The sequence below is a fragment of the Vigna unguiculata genome, chromosome 5 (genome assembly GCF_004118075.2).
Source record: "Vigna unguiculata cultivar IT97K-499-35 chromosome 5, ASM411807v1, whole genome shotgun sequence".
In the NCBI taxonomy this organism is placed as follows: domain Eukaryota; kingdom Viridiplantae; phylum Streptophyta; class Magnoliopsida; order Fabales; family Fabaceae; genus Vigna; species Vigna unguiculata.
In genome coordinates this window covers 6,351,864-6,369,862 of record NC_040283.1, presented here as the reverse complement: position 1 = coordinate 6,369,862, position 17,999 = coordinate 6,351,864, and the positions used below count along the sequence as shown (strand labels likewise).

General features: G+C 33.3%; 1 protein-coding gene across 1 annotated transcript; it reads left to right on the top strand.

The window, feature by feature from the left end:
• The first annotated feature begins 3,951 nt into the window (after nucleotides 1-3,951).
• Nucleotides 3,952-14,255, top strand: LOC114183121. Its single transcript, XM_028070017.1, has 14 exons — nucleotides 3,952-4,087; nucleotides 4,193-4,439; nucleotides 5,627-5,668; nucleotides 5,756-5,929; nucleotides 6,010-6,382; nucleotides 8,853-8,974; nucleotides 9,432-9,497; nucleotides 10,199-10,317; nucleotides 10,789-10,942; nucleotides 12,245-12,354; nucleotides 12,821-13,067; nucleotides 13,252-13,293; nucleotides 13,385-13,561; nucleotides 13,648-14,255. The coding sequence occupies exons 1-14, from the start codon at nucleotides 4,068-4,070 to the stop codon at nucleotides 14,023-14,025; spliced, it is 2,271 nt and encodes a 756-aa protein (XP_027925818.1). The 5' UTR covers nucleotides 3,952-4,067; the 3' UTR covers nucleotides 14,026-14,255.
• The last annotated feature ends 3,744 nt before the right edge of the window (nucleotides 14,256-17,999 follow it).

Below are 17,999 nucleotides of genomic sequence, written 5' to 3'. Positions count from 1 at the left end.
TTCGTTTGAAAGATACCTAGAGTTCATGGACAATGATTTCATAATTTGTTTTTAAGAATAGAGTTTACTTGTAATGTTTTGGATCAGAAAAGTGAACCTATCATTTAACTTACATTATTAGGCCTAGCTAGACTTCGCTCTTTAAGAATTAAATCAAATCTAAACTTTCATAGTAACTTGCTTGTTTAAAAAGGTAAAAAAAAACCTTTTATGTGTAATAGATTATAACTTATTTATAAAATGTTAATATTTTTTATTTTTTTTACTATATTTGTTGTAATATAATTCATTATCTATTAACCATGTTGATTTACACAAATTTAAAATTATAAAAGTTAAATTTATATTTTTGATTAAGGTCTTGTGAAAAACTGTTTTTTTTTACGTAATTTTTTATATCTTATATTATATTATATGTTATATATATATATATATATATATATATATATATATATATATATATATATATATATATATATATCATAATATAAAAGTTATAATTATTAATAGACTTTAGGTTAAGAATATAATAAGTTAATCAGTCTTTTAAAGATTTTATAACAAAATAAACTATTAAACATACATCTAGGTTAAACCCAATTAATTTCATGTTGATCGACCCTAATTTTAAAAAGTGCTATGATAGACCAATTGACACTTAAACATTATATATTTTTATGAAGGTTAGACCAACAAAAACGCAGTGCAGTTCGACTTTTCTTTCTTTTTTCACGCTAAATGTAAGACCTAATGCATTCTTTTAAATTTATAATGATAGACGGAAGAATATTAAGATTTGAATTATCTCATGTATATTTTAGGTACGGAGAACAAATATTTGGGGTGTCAAAATTTTCTTTTATTAATATTAATGAATTTGAAGAAGTCAAGTATATAACATTTAATAAAATTTAAAAGAATTTTTTATTTATATATATTTTTTTGTATTAAAATTATTTTGAGAGGGTCATAGCTCCCCTAAAGTATAAAGCAGCTCCGCCCTGATTTTAGGTTAATGAGATGTGAGTTGAGAGACTTTTACTAAATTATATCTTTTGTATAAAATAGTAATAATAACTATTTTATTAAATGATTATACTTTGTTCTAAGTTTACTTCTTTTTTGAAGTTGTTTTGGTATACACAACTTATATTTTAAATGATTGAAAACTATGTCTCTTAACATTTGTTTCAGTTAAAAATAAAGTCAATATATTTAATATCTGCTGTACATTGTAAATCTTAAATAAAATTTTCTAAATTTTAACTTCAACCATTTCGCTTGTGTTGTTAGTGATTGATAATATTCTATTAGGAAATATATGATTTTGAAAAAAAGTTTTCTCATGTAATAAAATATGTAAATTGTATAAGGTTACGATAATCTTTAATATTTTACTATCTAATATGCTAAAATAATATCTATAATTGAAATAAAAGAAATAATTGTTCTTGCAAGATTGAAGTATACTCTGCAAAGTCTTCTTAAAACTTTCAAAAAATTCATGTCTTTAAATGTAAAGGAACTTTGAGAGAGTTCTTAACATGTCATATATGTTGAAGACTTTGAGGGAGCTCTCACATGTATCTAAATGTTGGCTTCTCGACTTCTGAAGCATTTGTAAAGAAAATTTGTATTTTTTTATTGTATGACTCTATAAGTATAATAACTAATCATATATAATATTTATAATATCTTGAAATTAAATAGCTAATTATATATAATATTTATAATATCTGAAAATAAAATAACTATATAATTATATTTATTCTAACACAACAATTTTAATTTCTAAATGTTAAAATTTTTGAACTATTGGATGACTCTAATTTCTCCATTAAGATATATTGATTTTAACTTTTGGTGAAAAGTAATTTAAAGATAATCTATCTAATTAAAATTAACAAGTGATTAATTTTTAAATCAGAAAGAGTTACACGGAACAACTAGGACTTTTCCTATGAGTTCAATCTCAATTAACCAAGGAAAGAACACACTATAATGACCAAGGCAAGAGAAAAATGGTTTATTCATCTCACGTAACTCTCCTTTTATTTACCCATTTTTTATTGTTTCACTTGTTCTAGTGTCACAACCTAATGCTCTTCTTGTATTCAACCATATACTATTTTATAATAGGAGTTCATTAGATAACCCAATTAAGATAATCCAAGTCAAATACACTATGTGGAATGTTTTTGGTGATTGAGTCAAATAAGCCTAAGTTTGAGTTTTAGATTTGCATAATCATTGATGAGACATTGAGTTGCGAACAAATAAGATTGATATGAGAGTAGTTTGTTTCCTAGACTGCACGTCTCTTGTTAAAAAAAAGAAGAAGAGAAAAATTAAACTCTAAAGAACAAGTGACACATAATATACTATATTGAGAATGATCTCAATCTTTGATGTGTATGAAGTTGCCTCATTTTGACCAACAATAGTTAAGTGATTCCACTTACCATTGATCAACAAACAACAGCTCCAAGTTGCAGTTTGAGCATAAAAAAATTTCAGAAGAGAATTTTTTGGTGAATTGAGACAATTAATGTAGGACGTGTGTGTGGTAGTCGTTCTAGAAGATTGTAATAATGAAAGAAGGTTGGAAGATTAAAATTAAACTTGATGGAGATATTTTATTCAACCTTATTTACGCTTTAATAATAATAAATAAACCGGTCAAACTAGACTGTTAAAAATATATCACCATAAAATTTCGTAGAATTATATAAAAAGTTTATGTTTTTCTAACATTACGTTGGTTTCTCTTTTTATAGTTAAAGGTTTTACTGTATTGAACACTTTAAATTTATTATTTATATTTATTTCATTTTCACGTCATTACACTAGGCACTAACAAGATAATATAGTTGGAGATCAAGTTTTGGATGAAACATATTTGGCAGAGAAGAGAGATTTCAGTAAATTTGACGAACAAAAAATCAACAACAAAGTTGATGAATACTTGTTACGTAAACAAAAATGTCAAAACATGTTTAAAATTCATATTTATTGTTTTTAATTATGTTAATTTTGAACGTCATCATGAATAATATTGCCGAGGTTTGTGTTTTTTTTTTTTCTGTTTACATTAATTTTTCTAATTAAATAAATACATTGTATACTGAATTTTCTCTTACTCTCTCACACAATTGTTTTTACAGAATAATTGAAAGCAACATCTTAAGTATTGACTTCAGAGACCAAAGTACAAAATTTCTATTTCTAAGCTATTTTAATTGTTGTCTCTTTAAATTATTGTTTTCCTTTCTGTCTTTGGACATTGTACATATTTTTATATTGCTTCACTATTAATTCCTTATCATTTCAACAACTTACTAATTTAAATTCATTAACTCGTTAATTATAAATTGTTACTTCATCAATTCATTTAATTATTATTTTATTACTTAATAAATAAATAATTTTACTAAATTATTGGTTATTAGTTTACCAATTCATTATTTTCTTAATTGATTTAAGCTATGAATTAATTCATTGATTTGTTTAGAATATTTTAAAATATTATAGTTTATATAATTTTTTAAAAGACAACTTTTCTTAAAAAAGATGGTTGGAATCCAGGTTGTAAAAAAAAAACTCAAGTTCTAAATGGGTAGAAAAAATTTAAAAACTTTAGTTTGGATTAGGATACCTAACCCTAAATCCCAAATTTGGCTATTCAATTTAAATTTACAAATCAACTTAAGAGTTATACCATGAAAACTTATATTTTACTTTATATGGACCACATGAGAATGTCCATACCTGATTAGGTGAAGCATTCTTTGGATTTTTGCATTGTCTCTTTCTTCACATGTTGTGACCACTCTCATTTCATCATGCACCACACTGTGCAACAAACACTAACAAATTTTTTCATATCTAGAACAATGATGCTGTGGAATAAACTACAACAACAACAAGTGCAGTAACAAGTAACAACACAACTAACCCATTTGACTAGCCGCCATTTCTTTCTTTTTGTTTTGAGAAAGCTACACCTCTACCTTTTTCTTATACATATTCATCTCTCTCCTTAAGCAGTTCATCAAGTTTCAGCATCTATGACAGAGCCAAAACCTAGGTTTGTTGGCTGGTTACTCAAGTGAAACAACATTGTTGACATTCAACGATTCATTTTGCATGTTGTTTTTGTATGTTATGATGTGGTTGTTGTTTGTGATTTCAGGTATGCTGTTGTTACTGGGGCAAACAAAGGGATAGGGTTAGAGAGTGTTAACCAGTTGGCCTCAAATGGAGTGAAGGTGGTGCTCACTGCCAGAGATGAGAGAAGAGGCTATGAAGCCATTGAGATTTTGAAAGAATGTGGTCTCTCTGAGTTGGTGCTTTTTCATCAGCTTGATGTCACTCACTCTGCTAGTATTTATTCACTAGTGGACTTTGTCAAGACACAGTTTGGGAGACTTGATATCTTGGTAAGAAGAAGACATGCTGAATATTCATATAACAGTGGATGCTTCATTTTCAATCTCTTATGTTTTAGAAATTATTATATGATTAGGAACCATTCTATGTCCTTAATGTAGACACATGAAAATCTTAAACTGTTTTATAACTTTTTTCTTATTCTTTCCTTCTTCATATACAAAGTTAAATTTTTTAATTTGTGACTTGACTTAAGCATGACTTTTGGTCTGAGTTTTTTTCTCCCATTTTTAAAATAGTTGCAGTCCAGTCTATCTAAAACATTTTCTTATACCTGGCTCTAGTAAATCGAGGATCAAATAGAAAACTATATATAGAAAATCAAATGAAAAAGTTGATAGTCTGAACCATCAAAAAGTAAGTAAAATATTACCATTAACACAAAATAATGCAAGGTTAACACAAAGGGTATGAAAAAATTGCTAGAACTAGCAAATCCATTCCAGAAAAGAGAAACAAGAGAAAATTGAAACTAAAACCTTATGCATAAATTGTGCAAGTGCACCCACTTAGTTTTGTGCATTATGTGAAAAATTATAGTGATCAATATAGGTTGATTCTTCCTTTTACCTCACTTCAAGTACCTTGAGATAGTATTGATAGGGTTACATTTAAGATATTATCCTCTTAAAATCTGAAACTCTCATCAGAATTTTGTTTTCGAAAAAGATGTCTTGGAAGATAGAAAGAAAAATATGTATTTAAATTATTTTTAATCCTAATTCCTAAGCAATATACTCTTTTAAAACCTTGAAATATTATAAGTTTTTTTTTTTTTACTATAGTTTGTTGTCTAGTAGTACACCCTTGCATGTCTAATAAGAGCATTTTTTTTATTGTGCTAGGGTTGTTCTATCCTCGATCCTTTAAATCATATAAAAAGAAATAAAATTTGGACTATCGATCCATTAGTAAAGATAGCTAAGGTTTTTTTCCTATAGCTATAAAAAGTGTATTCTAAGTACTCAATTCTATATCTGTTCCTAGTAATTTCAATATGGTTTATCAACATTCATAACTTCTTATGACTACACACAAAACCACAAAAAAAGTACTTAAAAAAGTTTTTCTTCATGCTTATAAGAATGTCTAAATTATAAGTCATCTTCTTTGTATCCCTCTAACTTTATATGAATGCATCATTTTAACCCTTGAAAAATCCCAAATTCTTGTACAGGTGAACAATGCAGGAATCAGTGGTGTCAATCCATATGAAATGGTCAGTGTGCATTTTTTTGTTAATGTAAGAGATTTATGGTATATGTAAAAACTTTATTGAAGCTGAGTTTCTTCTACATGTATGCAGCAAGGATCAACAATTAACTGGAGGGAACTTACTCAAACTTATGAAATGGCAGAAAAGTGTGTAAGAACAAACTACTATGGTGCAAAGGAAACAACTGAGGCATTTCTTCCCCTTTTGAAACTATCCAACTCACCTAGGATTGTTAATGTTTCTTCCCAAGCAGGGTTGTTAAAGGTACAAGAGTGCCATAACATGATTTTATCAGTTCTCAAAACTCTTAACATTGGAAAAACTGTGATGTGGTGATGTTTCAGGGGATTGCAAACAAAATGGCAAAAGGGGTGTTTGATGATGCTGAAAATCTTACAGAAGATAGAATAGATGAGGTACTGAAAGAGTTTATGAAAGACTTTGAAGAAGGTTCATTCAGAAACAAAGGTTGGCCAACCTTCTTATCTGCCTATATGGTCTCAAAAGCAGCCATGAATTCATACACAAGGATTCTAGCAAAGAAGTATCCAAACTTCTGCATCAATTGTGTGTGTCCTGGTTTTGTAAAAACAGACATAAACAGAAACACTGGTTTCTTATCTGTTGATCAAGGTGCTGCTAGTGTTGTGAGATTAGCATTGCTTCCCAATGGTTCCCCTTCTGGCTTCTTCTATAGTAGGCAAGAAATGTCAAATTTTTGAATCATTAAAAAAGCTTATAGATGGTGCAGATTCAAGAACAAACACTAGAGAATGTTCCTGTTGATGATATTGTTCTTACCCTTATATCTGTGTCACTGTTAGGAATTAGGAATAAAAGAAGGAAGAGATTATTAGTAAGAGCTAGAGGAGAAATCCAGAAGAGGATATTTTATGTTCAATAATTAATTTCTTTCTTTTCCATGATAGATTCATAATTGCTGAAGAATACATGCCAGTTCTAGACTTTGATTCTCACATTGATCACTTAGCATGATCAAAAGTCCTTATGATGTTTTGATTCTGAATTATAATTGACTTAATAAGATAGCAGAAAATCGTCAACCAGTTTATATTTAGCTGTGTTAAGATGAAGAATTCCTAGAAGATGTTTTCTTAATTATTTTATGAATTGACTTAGTTCTATATACACAGTTATGTTAATCTTTTTAAAATGCTGAGTAATACATATTTTCTGTGTATAATACTTTACAATTTAGTTTCCTTCATGTTTTCTTTTCTATTTTGTTTCCATCTAATATTTCTTGTTTGACATGTTCGAAACACTTGATGTTTTTAGGAACCTATAGATTAACTATTTGTTGTTCATAACTTTTGATTTGTGTTATAGAAAATCACTTAAAAGAAACTAAAATCAATTAAAACCTTGATAATAATGTTAGAAACTAGTTTAGATTCTAATTTATAAATTAATTAAGTATAATTTTTTTTATTAATAATAGAAATTATTTATATGTCAATAATTTTTAATTTATAAAATGATGTTTAACTTATTTAATATAATGACTATTTTTTTTAAATTTGATTATTATTTAATAATTTTTTTATAATGATAATAAATTTTAATTTTTACATCCTTTACACAGAAGAAGAAAAAAGAAAACAAAAATATTTAAGTAGTGGGCAAGAGGATGAAAAGACAAATAGAGATGATAGCTTAAGCCCATGACAATTTGTAAAACTTACATTGGAGCCTATATACATATTAAGAATCAACATATTAAACATAATGGCTTAAATACCTTTTTGGTCCTCATTTTCGTAGTGTTTGTTGCGGATGATCCTCATTTTCACAGAATGTTTAAAATGGTCCTCATTTTTACCGAATGTTTAGAATGGTCCTCATTGGTGCTGCTGCAATCTTCTTCTTCCTGCAATCCCATTATATAGGTATGTTACGATTTCAATCTTCTTCCTTTACCTCTGGTTGTAATCGTTGGAGGCAACCGTGTTGTATCACTTCGTGCACTATTGGTGGTTCAACGAGAAACAAATTAATCCTGATTTGTAGTTGCAGAGAGATGGCAGCTTTGAGGATGGAAGAACTCCAAAGAATATTGGTAGAAAATTTTGGGTACAATCTGTTTTTATTTTTGTGTTAATAATAAATTGGTTTTAATTTTTGGTTTATTGATTTACAGAGTGGTGATTCCAATAATGTGGGCTGCAACTTTTTCAAATGGTGGTATTGATGAAAAGGATGTCATCATCATGACACAAATGAGACAGATTAATGATTTGGAGAAGTCATTGAAGGTTGCCGAGAAGAGGCTGCAATTAATAATATGGTTCACTTGTGTTGTTATTGTATTATTCGTACTGTTATTGTGTGTAATCTTTTAAAGTCCAATCTGTTTTGTACTATTGTTAAATGAAGAAATGAATTAGTTTGATTATGTTGATATTAGTCTCAACATGTTCAAAATGACATCTTAATTTGAGATTGAAGTAAGTGATATTGATTTAAGTTTGGGAAAAATTAAATTGATATAAGTGTGGAAGAAGTTAAATTCATAACATTAATTCATCCTCATCAAAATGCACTACATCAATGTTTGGCAAAAGTGAAACTGAACGAAGTTTAAGGAAAGTCAAAATACAGTACATCAATAATGAATTCTACATCAGAAATTCTAAAAAATAACTAAGACGTTTGTAGTTGCTATCATGGCCTCCTCCTAATCTGTAATTTCATCATAAACTGCTGAGATGGTTCTTCTGGTGTTGGTAGTGGGGTTGCTTGACTCTCCACTTCATTCCTTGGTGGTTGAGTTATTTGAGTTTCAACAGTTGGTGCATTCTCAACAATTTCAGCAGTTGGTACATTCTCAGCAGTTGGTGCATTCTCAACAGGTTGGGCATCTGGTGCAATCTCAGCAGGTGTTGTAGTCTGCTCATCCATAGGCTTATCTGGGCAATTGTTCCTGTTATGTCCAATCTGACGGCATATGCTACATTTTTTTTCTATGACCTCCTTTGCTGATTTGTGTGTTATCCTTTCTCAACTCCCACTCTTCCAACCTTCTTTTTTCTTGGGTCTTCCTGGTAAGATCCTCTTATGTGGTGGATGGACGTCAGGGTAGGGAGTTCTTTCCCATAAGACTTCACCATTGACTGGAAAGATGATGGATTGATATATTTCTTCATTGGTGGATCTCCTGAAACAGATTGGTATGGAGTCCTCAGCATTGACATTGATGAAATTCATTGCTGCAATAGCATGGCAGCAAGGGATAGCAGTCAGAAGCCATTTCCTACAGCTGCAATGTTGAGCATCCACATCCACCGTGTACTTATCTCCAATCATGGATATGTGCCTCACTTCAAATAGCTTTTCTCCCGACCAGCTGCAAATATCATTACACATATCAGTACACAAATAAGTTGATTGTGTTAAAAAAAAGACAAAAATCTAACCTTGGGATCCAATATTTGGTTAACTCCTTTTCTTTATGTAGTCTGTCAAGGACCTTGGGGCAAATGTTTCCTTCAAAAGTTGTAACTTTTTTTCTCTTGGTGACCCACCTTTCCATTAAATAAACTCTGATTTCCTCAAGCATGGTGATTATGGGTTTGCCTCTTGCATCCACTATGACACTATTAAAAGCTTCACTCATATTGTTGACAATTGTGTTGCATATGGCTCGACCACTAAATCTAGACTTGGACCAGAACCTGCATAAATAATAATGTCAGTATTGATATCAGGTATTTGTACAGAAATAAGGTATTTGTACAAAATCCAGGTATTTGTACAGAAATCAGGTATTTGTATAGAAATCAGGTATTTGTACAGTAGAGATACCTTGGAGGTATGACAATAAGATATCTGTAAGCATCAATATTTAACTCTTTAATTGTTAACATCACTCTTTCCCAAACTGCTGGGTGTGTGCTCCTAGCAGCCTTCCACATGAGTATCTTTAATTTTTGGCCAGAGAATCTTTTTCTGAAATTTGCATACAAATGTCTCATGCAAAACCTATGCTCAACAGTCGGTAATAGGTCCTGAATGGCAGACACTAATCCCTGTGCAATGATAAGATTATTAGTACTTACAACATTAAACAAAAATTAATAAATTTAACATATATTAAACATACTTTTTGTTGGTCAGACATAAAGGTCATTGTCCCACACACGTCAATACCTCCAAGATCACCAATAAGCAATTCCAAGAACCATGTCCAAGTTTCTTTATTTTCAACTTCCACAACAGCATACGCTAAGGGCAGTAACTGATCATTAGCATCTCTACCCACAACACTCAACAACTCACCTCCGTATTTTCCTTTTAAAAAACAACCATCCAAACCTATGATGGGTCTACAGAAGACAAAGGAATCTTTACATGCTTTTAAACAGGAGTAAAACCTCTGAAAAATTGCTTCATCATTATCATTTTCCACTTTGATTTTTATAGTTGATCCAGGATTACATTTTAGTAATTCATGTGCATAGTCGTAGATTCTTTTATATTGCTCTTTAAATGACCCATCTACTATATCTGCAGCTATTGCCCTTGCTTTACGAGCTGTTGATATTGACACATGTGTATTCCATTTTCTTAAAGTCCTTTGTCTTACATCATTTATCTTTAGATTTGGATTCTCTATTAGAGTTTGGTCCAAGGTTTCACTAAGCCACTTTGCTTTAATGATATTAATCTTGAACTCTCTGCTACAAGAATGAACATCAAATAGTTTCCTTAATTGCCAAATCTTACGGCTACGAACATAGGAACAATATGCGGACCATTGACATTTATTTTGTGCACCCAAACAACCAACCCTAACTCGCTTATTATCATTTTTCAAGAATTTCAGATTTCTCCCTGCATGAATAGAAGCCCTAATGGCATCCTTGAAGTGGTTGTTGTCTAGAAAAACAGTTCCTACTTCCCATTTGTAATCCGCCATACTTTTTGGCATTACAAATGTCTGGAATGGACCACATCCTGTCCTTTCATCATTGTTTTCTTCATCCCTAGCTGTTTCACTCTCGCTATCTGGCCCACTAAGTGATTCTTCTGAATGCCATTCATCATCAGATAATGACGTGCTCTATTTTCAAATTTACCTCTGCTAAAATCATCACTTTCAGGCATAGTTTCCACTTCAATTTCACCTCCCACTTCAACATCACTATTCAGACCACTGGCATCCCCAATCTCTACTTCAGCAGCCTCTTCATGGGCTTCTACTTCACCACCGTGGTGGACAATAACATCGAACCTATCATCACTCATTGCCCTAAAGTAAATTAAACAGATAAAAAAGATGTATTATTAAGCCTACTTTAACGCAATGGGGGACCACTGCTACAATCAATTACAAATAAAATAATGGGGACCATTACACCAACATCGACAACCAACAACCAAACCAACTAAAATAATACCCCACTGAACCCCACCTACAGACACAAACTACACAAAATCATGGAAGTAATTTAGAAACCATGCAGAACATCACAACAATCGAAAGACAAACAAACCCAAAAATAGAATTACGAAAACCCTAACCCACGAGCAAACACAACCCAGAAAACCCTAAACTCATTTACCTCGTTGATGATGATTAATTGGAAAATTGAAATGAAGAGTGCAACTGCAATCCAATGATGAAATGAAAAGCATTAGTTGCTTCCTCTGCAAATCTGAGCTCAAGAAAGACGAAAATGAAGAAATTTCCCTATTTGCAAAATTTCCCCTAAATTGAAAAATTAACGTTAATTAGCCACTTGTACAGTACATGTAACACACCCTAATACAAATCGTGCCACCTGTATAATGTTCCGTTAATGATTTAAACGACGTTATAGAAAAAGATCAAATAAAACACGAATTGCGAAAATGAGGACCATTCTAAACATTCTGTGAAAATAAGGACCATCCGCAATAAACACTACGAAAATGATGACAAAAAAGGTATTTAAGCCTAAACATAATTTAGTGATGGATATTTTAATTTAATAATTTTTATTGGTATAAAAATTATCATGTTGTCACAATTTTTAAATTAAGTCTATTATCTTCTATTGATTATGAATAATAAATTAATGTCATCTTTTATCTTTATATTGATGGTTTAACATTTTTTCTTAGTTCTTATATTTATGTGTTCAATTTTTTTAATTTTGAAATGGAATTTTGAAGAGAATTTTTATTTTGTTGTCAATGATTAAATTGTGAGAGAATTTTACAGTTACAATTTAAAATTGTAAGAGATATATGAAAAGCGATTCTATGAATTGAATGTTGATATATTAATTATTTATAATATAATGTTTAATGATGAAATATTCTTAAATATATAAGCTTTAGTTATTTTCAATCCATATATATGCATGTGTATTAACCACTCACTTTCATATATCTTATTTTGTTTCCAACACAAATCATAATATATCTGAAAAATATCTGAATAATGATGAAAAAAATTGTACGTTGTTGATGCACCCACGTCGCCACTTGCGCCAATGTTCCACCACCACTACAAAAATTGTTCGTGTCCAAATCAATGAAGCTATGCAAAAAAAAAAAAAACATCAGCTATAAAACAAGCTCATACACTTCATTATATTTGGCACTTGGTTTTGGAGAAAACCACAAACATTATTAACACATCCGTTGAGTTTCAGCATTTCTATGGCAGAGCCAAAACTAAGGTTAGTATTGCACCACTTTAGGCCATGCTTTCTTCATTAGACATGGCCACACTATTCCAACTTACCACACTTATAACTTGGAATAAACACCAATTTATTTGAAGTTAGTGTTAAATTAGTCTCTAAGTTCCTGAAAATAGCTTCACTTGACAGTAAAAGTTGATGAAAAGGAGGGATAGGTAAGAAGTTTGAATCTTTTACTGATAGAAACTAACATCTGTCAAAGGGTTTCCTGAAAATACAAATTTACAGAGGTATTAGTTCAAAAGTTTAAAAATGTGACTTGGAAACCTAAGTGTACGAACTTGTTTGAAACTCTTTTCATTTCAGAAACTAATGCAATAGCTTCTTTCAATTTCTAGAATTATCATGATTGTTTACTTTATAATTTGAATTAAAGACCAATCTACAAAACCAGGAGAGAAAAAGTATTGTACTTATATATGTGTGTGGTTTTTTCTGAAAGATACGCTGTTGTTACTGGAGCAAATAAAGGAATAGGGTTTGAGACAGTTAAACAGTTGGCCTCAAATGGAGTCAAGGTGGTGCTCACAGCCAGAGATGAGAACAGAGGCCAAGAAGCCATTGGGAAATTGAAAGACTATGGTCTCTCTGATTTGGTGACTTTTCACCAGCTTGATGTCACTCACTCTGCTAGTATTGATTCTCTAGCAGAGTATGTTAAGACACAGTTTGGAAAACTTGATATTTTGGTAAGAAGATCCAATTTCTCATTTCTTGTTGCTGTTATCAGTAAAAGCAGCAAATTAATGAATTGCAATTTGGAAATATGATGGAATGTTGCATTTGTAGAATGTACTTAAGAACTTTTTATTCTTTAGCTTACTATGAACAAATCAATTTTTAACCATTTAAGAATAACAAATTCTTGTGCAGGTGAACAATGCAGGAATAAGTGGAGTCAATCTGGATGAAGTGGTGAGAATGTGTGTGTGTGTATATATATATGATTATTGTCTCTGTGGAGCCTCTGTTAATGTTTTTTTGAGTTTCTTCAACATGAATTCAGGAGGAGGGATCAAAATTTAGCTGGGAGGAACTCACTCAAACTTATGCTATGGTTGAAGAGTGCCTAACAACAAACTACTATGGTGCAAAGAAAGTAACTGAGGCATTTCTTCCCCTTCTGCAATTATCCAACTCTCCTAGGATTGTGAATGTTTCCTCCCAAGGAGGATTGTTAAAGGTATAAGAATGCCAAAACAATTCATTTGAAAGATGTTTACTTTCCCTTCTAAACGTTGGCAAAATTTTGTTATGGTGATGTTTCAGCTCATAGCAAATGAATGGGCTAAAGGAGTGCTTAATGATGCTGAAAATCTTACAGAAGAGAAAATAGATGAGGTGCTCAAAGAGTTTATAAAAGACTTCAAAGAAGATTCCTTAAAAACTAAAGGCTGGCCAACCTTCTTGTCTGCCTATATGGTCTCAAAAGCAGCCATGAATTCATACACAAGGATTCTAGCAAAGGAGCATCAAAACATGATTATTAACAGTCTGTGCCCTGGTTTTGTGAAAACAGACATCAACAAAAACTCTGGCATCTTATCAGTTGATGAAGGTGCTGCTAGTGTTGTGAGATTGGCACTTTTGCCTGATGGTTCCCCTTCTGGCCTTTTCTATGTTAGGCAAGAATTGTCCAACTTTTAAATGATTTCAAAAGCTTTGCATTCATGCAGCTGCAATAATGAAATGCAATGGCACAAAGTGCCTCTTGCTCATATGTTCTACTCTTTTTCTTTATCATGTTTTACTCTTGCATGATGTGTTGAGTGGAATTGTGGAGGATCACTTGCACTTCTCACATTGTTTTCATGTTTGTCATCTTTGAGTTGATTATCAATACAAATAAACTGTTAAGCCTAATATGTATGGAAAAAGAAATGACTTAATTGAATTTGGGTACGGAGAATGGTCCTAACTCACTTACATTCATGATAATCTAATATCAAATAACTATGCCATGTTAATCTTTCCACTGTTCCATGTTTACTGCCGAACTACAACCTAATAACCAGTAGTGTAGGGTTTGTTCTAACTTTAATCTACAAATAATAGATTTTCAATAAGCATAAATGTTATATCATTTTTAAGATTATATACAAATGACAAATTAATTAATGTCTGATAACTATTTGAAAAAAAGTTATCCAAAAGTGATAAAGCACTCTCCTATTTACAGATTACTGATTTGACAATAAATAAGTGAAACCATAAATGCACTCTCCTAGTTATTTTATATAAACTAAAATTATAAGTTTTGAATTTTTGAGCGAAAAAATTTGAAAAATCAAATTACGCCCATTTTTTGTATTTTTGATAATGTTTTATTAAAGAAAAAATAATAACTTAACTAACGCTTATAGTAGTTAAAGTAGTACAATTCAAAATTAGAGAAAAAAAAAAACTGAAATGTTATGTTAGTATATACCAACATACTAACACGTATCCCAAACTAGCGAGCTATCAGTTGAATATGCGTCGTTGTAAAGAAAAGAACATAAGGAGAAGATTCCCAAGTGCATTCGATAGTTGATAATTACTTACATGCCCCTTCACTAAATTCTTGTTCTCACTTACATTATGCAACTTGAGTTACATTTAGAAAACATTTCAAATTAGAAGTCGACCATGAATGTTCATAGCCGTATTTTCTTTTTCAGTTTCTAACCTTTCAAACCCATCACCGTATTTTTTCACCTTTTCAAGTTAAGCGTTTTGGGTTTTGAGTTTGAAGTTTGGAGTTTCGGATTTTGGGTTACGAGTTTTGGGTTTTGGTTTAGAATTTTGGGTTTCAGGTTTGGTGTTTCGTGTTACGGGTTTCTGGTTTAGGGTTTCGAGTTACATGTTTCTGGTTTCGATTTCAGGATTCATGTTTCAGGTTTCCAGTTTCTGGTTTCGAGTTTCGGGTTTCGGGTTACGGATTTCGGGTTACGGGTTTCCGGATTAGGGTTTCGAGTTACATGTTTCCGATTTCGAGTTTTGGGATTCAGGTTTCGGGTTTCGAGTTTCGGGTTACGGATTTCAGGTTACGAGTTTCCGATTTAGTGTTTCGAGTTACATGTTTCCGGTTTCGGGTTTCGGGATTCGTGTTATGGGTTTTGGGTTTTGGGTTTCAGGTTTCGAGTTTCGGATTTCGGACTTCGGGTTTGGGGTTTAGGGTTACGGGTTTCGAGTTACGCATTTCGGGTTTCAAGTTTGAGGTTGGAGTTGGTTTTGGGTTTGAGGTTTGGTGTTTCGGGTTGGGGATTTCGGGTTACGGGTTTCGAGTTTTGGGTTACGGGTTCTGGTTTCGAGTTTTGAGTTTCGAGTTGTGGGTTTGGAATTTCGGGTTTCGGGTTTGAGGTTACGGGTATCGAGTTGCGCGTTTCGGGTTTCGGGTTTGAGGTTTGGAGTTTCGGATTTCGGGTTACGGGTTTTCGGTTTCGGGTTTAGGGTTTGGGGTTTTAGGTTTGGTGTTTCGGGTTGGGGATTTCGGGTTACGGGTTTCCGGTTTAGGGTTTCGAGTTACATGTTTCCGGTTTTGGGTTTCGGGATTCATGTTTCAGGTTTCCAGTTTCGAGTTTCGAGTTTTGGATTTTGGGTTACGAGTTTTGGGATTCGGGTTTCGGGTTTCAAGTTTTAGATTTTGAGTTTCGGGTTACAGATTTCAGGTTACGGGTTTCTGGTTTAAGGTTTCGAGTTACATGTTTTCAGTTTCGGGATTCGTGTTCTGGGTTTCGGGTTTCGGGTTTCGTGTTTTGAGTTTCAGATTTCGGGTTTCGGGATAAAGATTTCGGGTTACGGGTTTTTGGATTAGGGTTTCGAGTTACATGTTTCCGGTTTCGGGTTTTGGGATTCGGGTTTCGGGTTTCGAGTTTCGGGTTTCGAGTTTCGGGTTACGGATTTCAGGTTACGAGTTTCCGGTTTAGTGTTTCGAGTTACATGTTTCCGGTTTCGGGTTTCGGGATTCGTGTTCTGGGTTTCGGGTTTCAGGTTTTGGATTTCGGGTTTGAGGTTTGGGGTTTCGGGTTCCGGGTTTCGAGTTACGTGTTCCGGGTTTCTAGTTTGAGGTTGGAGTTTCGAATTTTGGGTTACGCGTTTTGGGTTTCGGGTTTAGGGTTTGGGGTTTCGGGTTTCGGATTACGGGTTTCAGGTTACGGGTTACGGGTTTCGGGTTTGTGGTTTGGTGTTTCGTGTTTCGGGTTTCGGGTTTCAGATTTCGAGTTTCAGGTTTCAGGTTTGAGGCTTCGAGTTTTGAGTTTGGGGCTTCGTGTTACGGGGTTTGGGTTACGGTTTTCCAACTTTGGGTTTCGAGTTTCGGGTTTGGGGTTTCAGGTTTTGGGTTTCGGGTTTCTGATTTTGGGGTTTGGGGTTTTGGGTTTCGAGTTTCGGGTTTCGGGATTCATGTTTCAGGTTATGGATTTTGGGTTACGGTTTACGGGTTTCCGGATTAGGGTTTCGAGTTACATGTTTCCGGTTTCGGGTTTTGGGATTCCGGTTTTTGCTTCGAGTTTCGGGTTTCGAGTTTCGGGCTTCAGGTTTGAGGTTTGAGGTTTGGAATTTCGGGTTTCAGGTTTGAGGTTTGGGGTTTCGGGTTTGGGATTTCGGGTTACGAGTTTTGAGTTTCGGGTTACGGGTTTCCGATTTTGAGTTTTGAGTTTCGGGTTCTGGGTTCGGAATTTCGGAATTTCGGGTTACAGGTAGCGGGTTTCTTGTTTCAGGTTTTGGGTTTGAGGTTTGAAGTTTCGGGTTGGGGAATTTGGGTTACGGGTTTCAAGGTTCAAGTTTCGAGATTCAGGTTTCGGGTTTCATGTTTTGAATTTCGGGTTTCGGGATTCGAGTTTCAGGTTTCGAGTTTGAGGTTTGCGGTTTGGGGTTTGAGGTTTGGTGTTTCGGGTTGGGGATTTCGGGTTGCGGGTTTTGGGTTACGGGTTTCCGGTTTACGGTTTTGAGTTTCGCGATTCATGTTTCAGGTTTTCAGTTTCAGGTTTCGAGTTTCGGATTTTGGGTTTCGGGTTTCCGATTTTGGGGTTTGGAATTTAGGGTTTGGCGTTTCGAGTTTCGGGTGACGGTTTAGGGTAACGGGTTTGGGGTTTGGGATTTTGTGTTTCGGGTTTCGGGTTTCGGGTTGGGGTTTTCAGCTTACGGGTTTCGAGTTTCGAGATTTGTGTTTCGGGTTTCGGATTTCAAATTACGAGTTTCAGGTTTGGCGTTTGGAGTTTCAGATTTGGGGTTTCGGGTTTCAGGTTTTTAATTTTGGGGTATCGCGTTTTGAGTTTCGGGTTCCGGATACGGGTTTCTGGTTACAGGTTTGTGGTTTGGGGTTTCGTGTTTCAGGTTTCGAGTTTCGAGATTCGTGTTTCAGATTTTGGGTTACGAGTTTAGGGTTTCGGGTGTAGGGTTTGGGGTTTCAGGTTTGGTGTTTCGGGTTGGGGATTTCGGGTAACGGGTTTTCGATTTAGTGTTTCGAGTTACATGTTTCCGGTTTTGGGTTTCGGGTTACGGTTTATGGGTTTCCGGATTAGGGTGTCGAGTCACATGTTTCCGGTTTCGGGTTTTGGGATTCGGGTTTCGAGTTTTGGGTTTCGGGTTTGAGGTTTTGTGTTGCGGGTTGGCATTTCGGATTACGGGTTTCGAGTTTC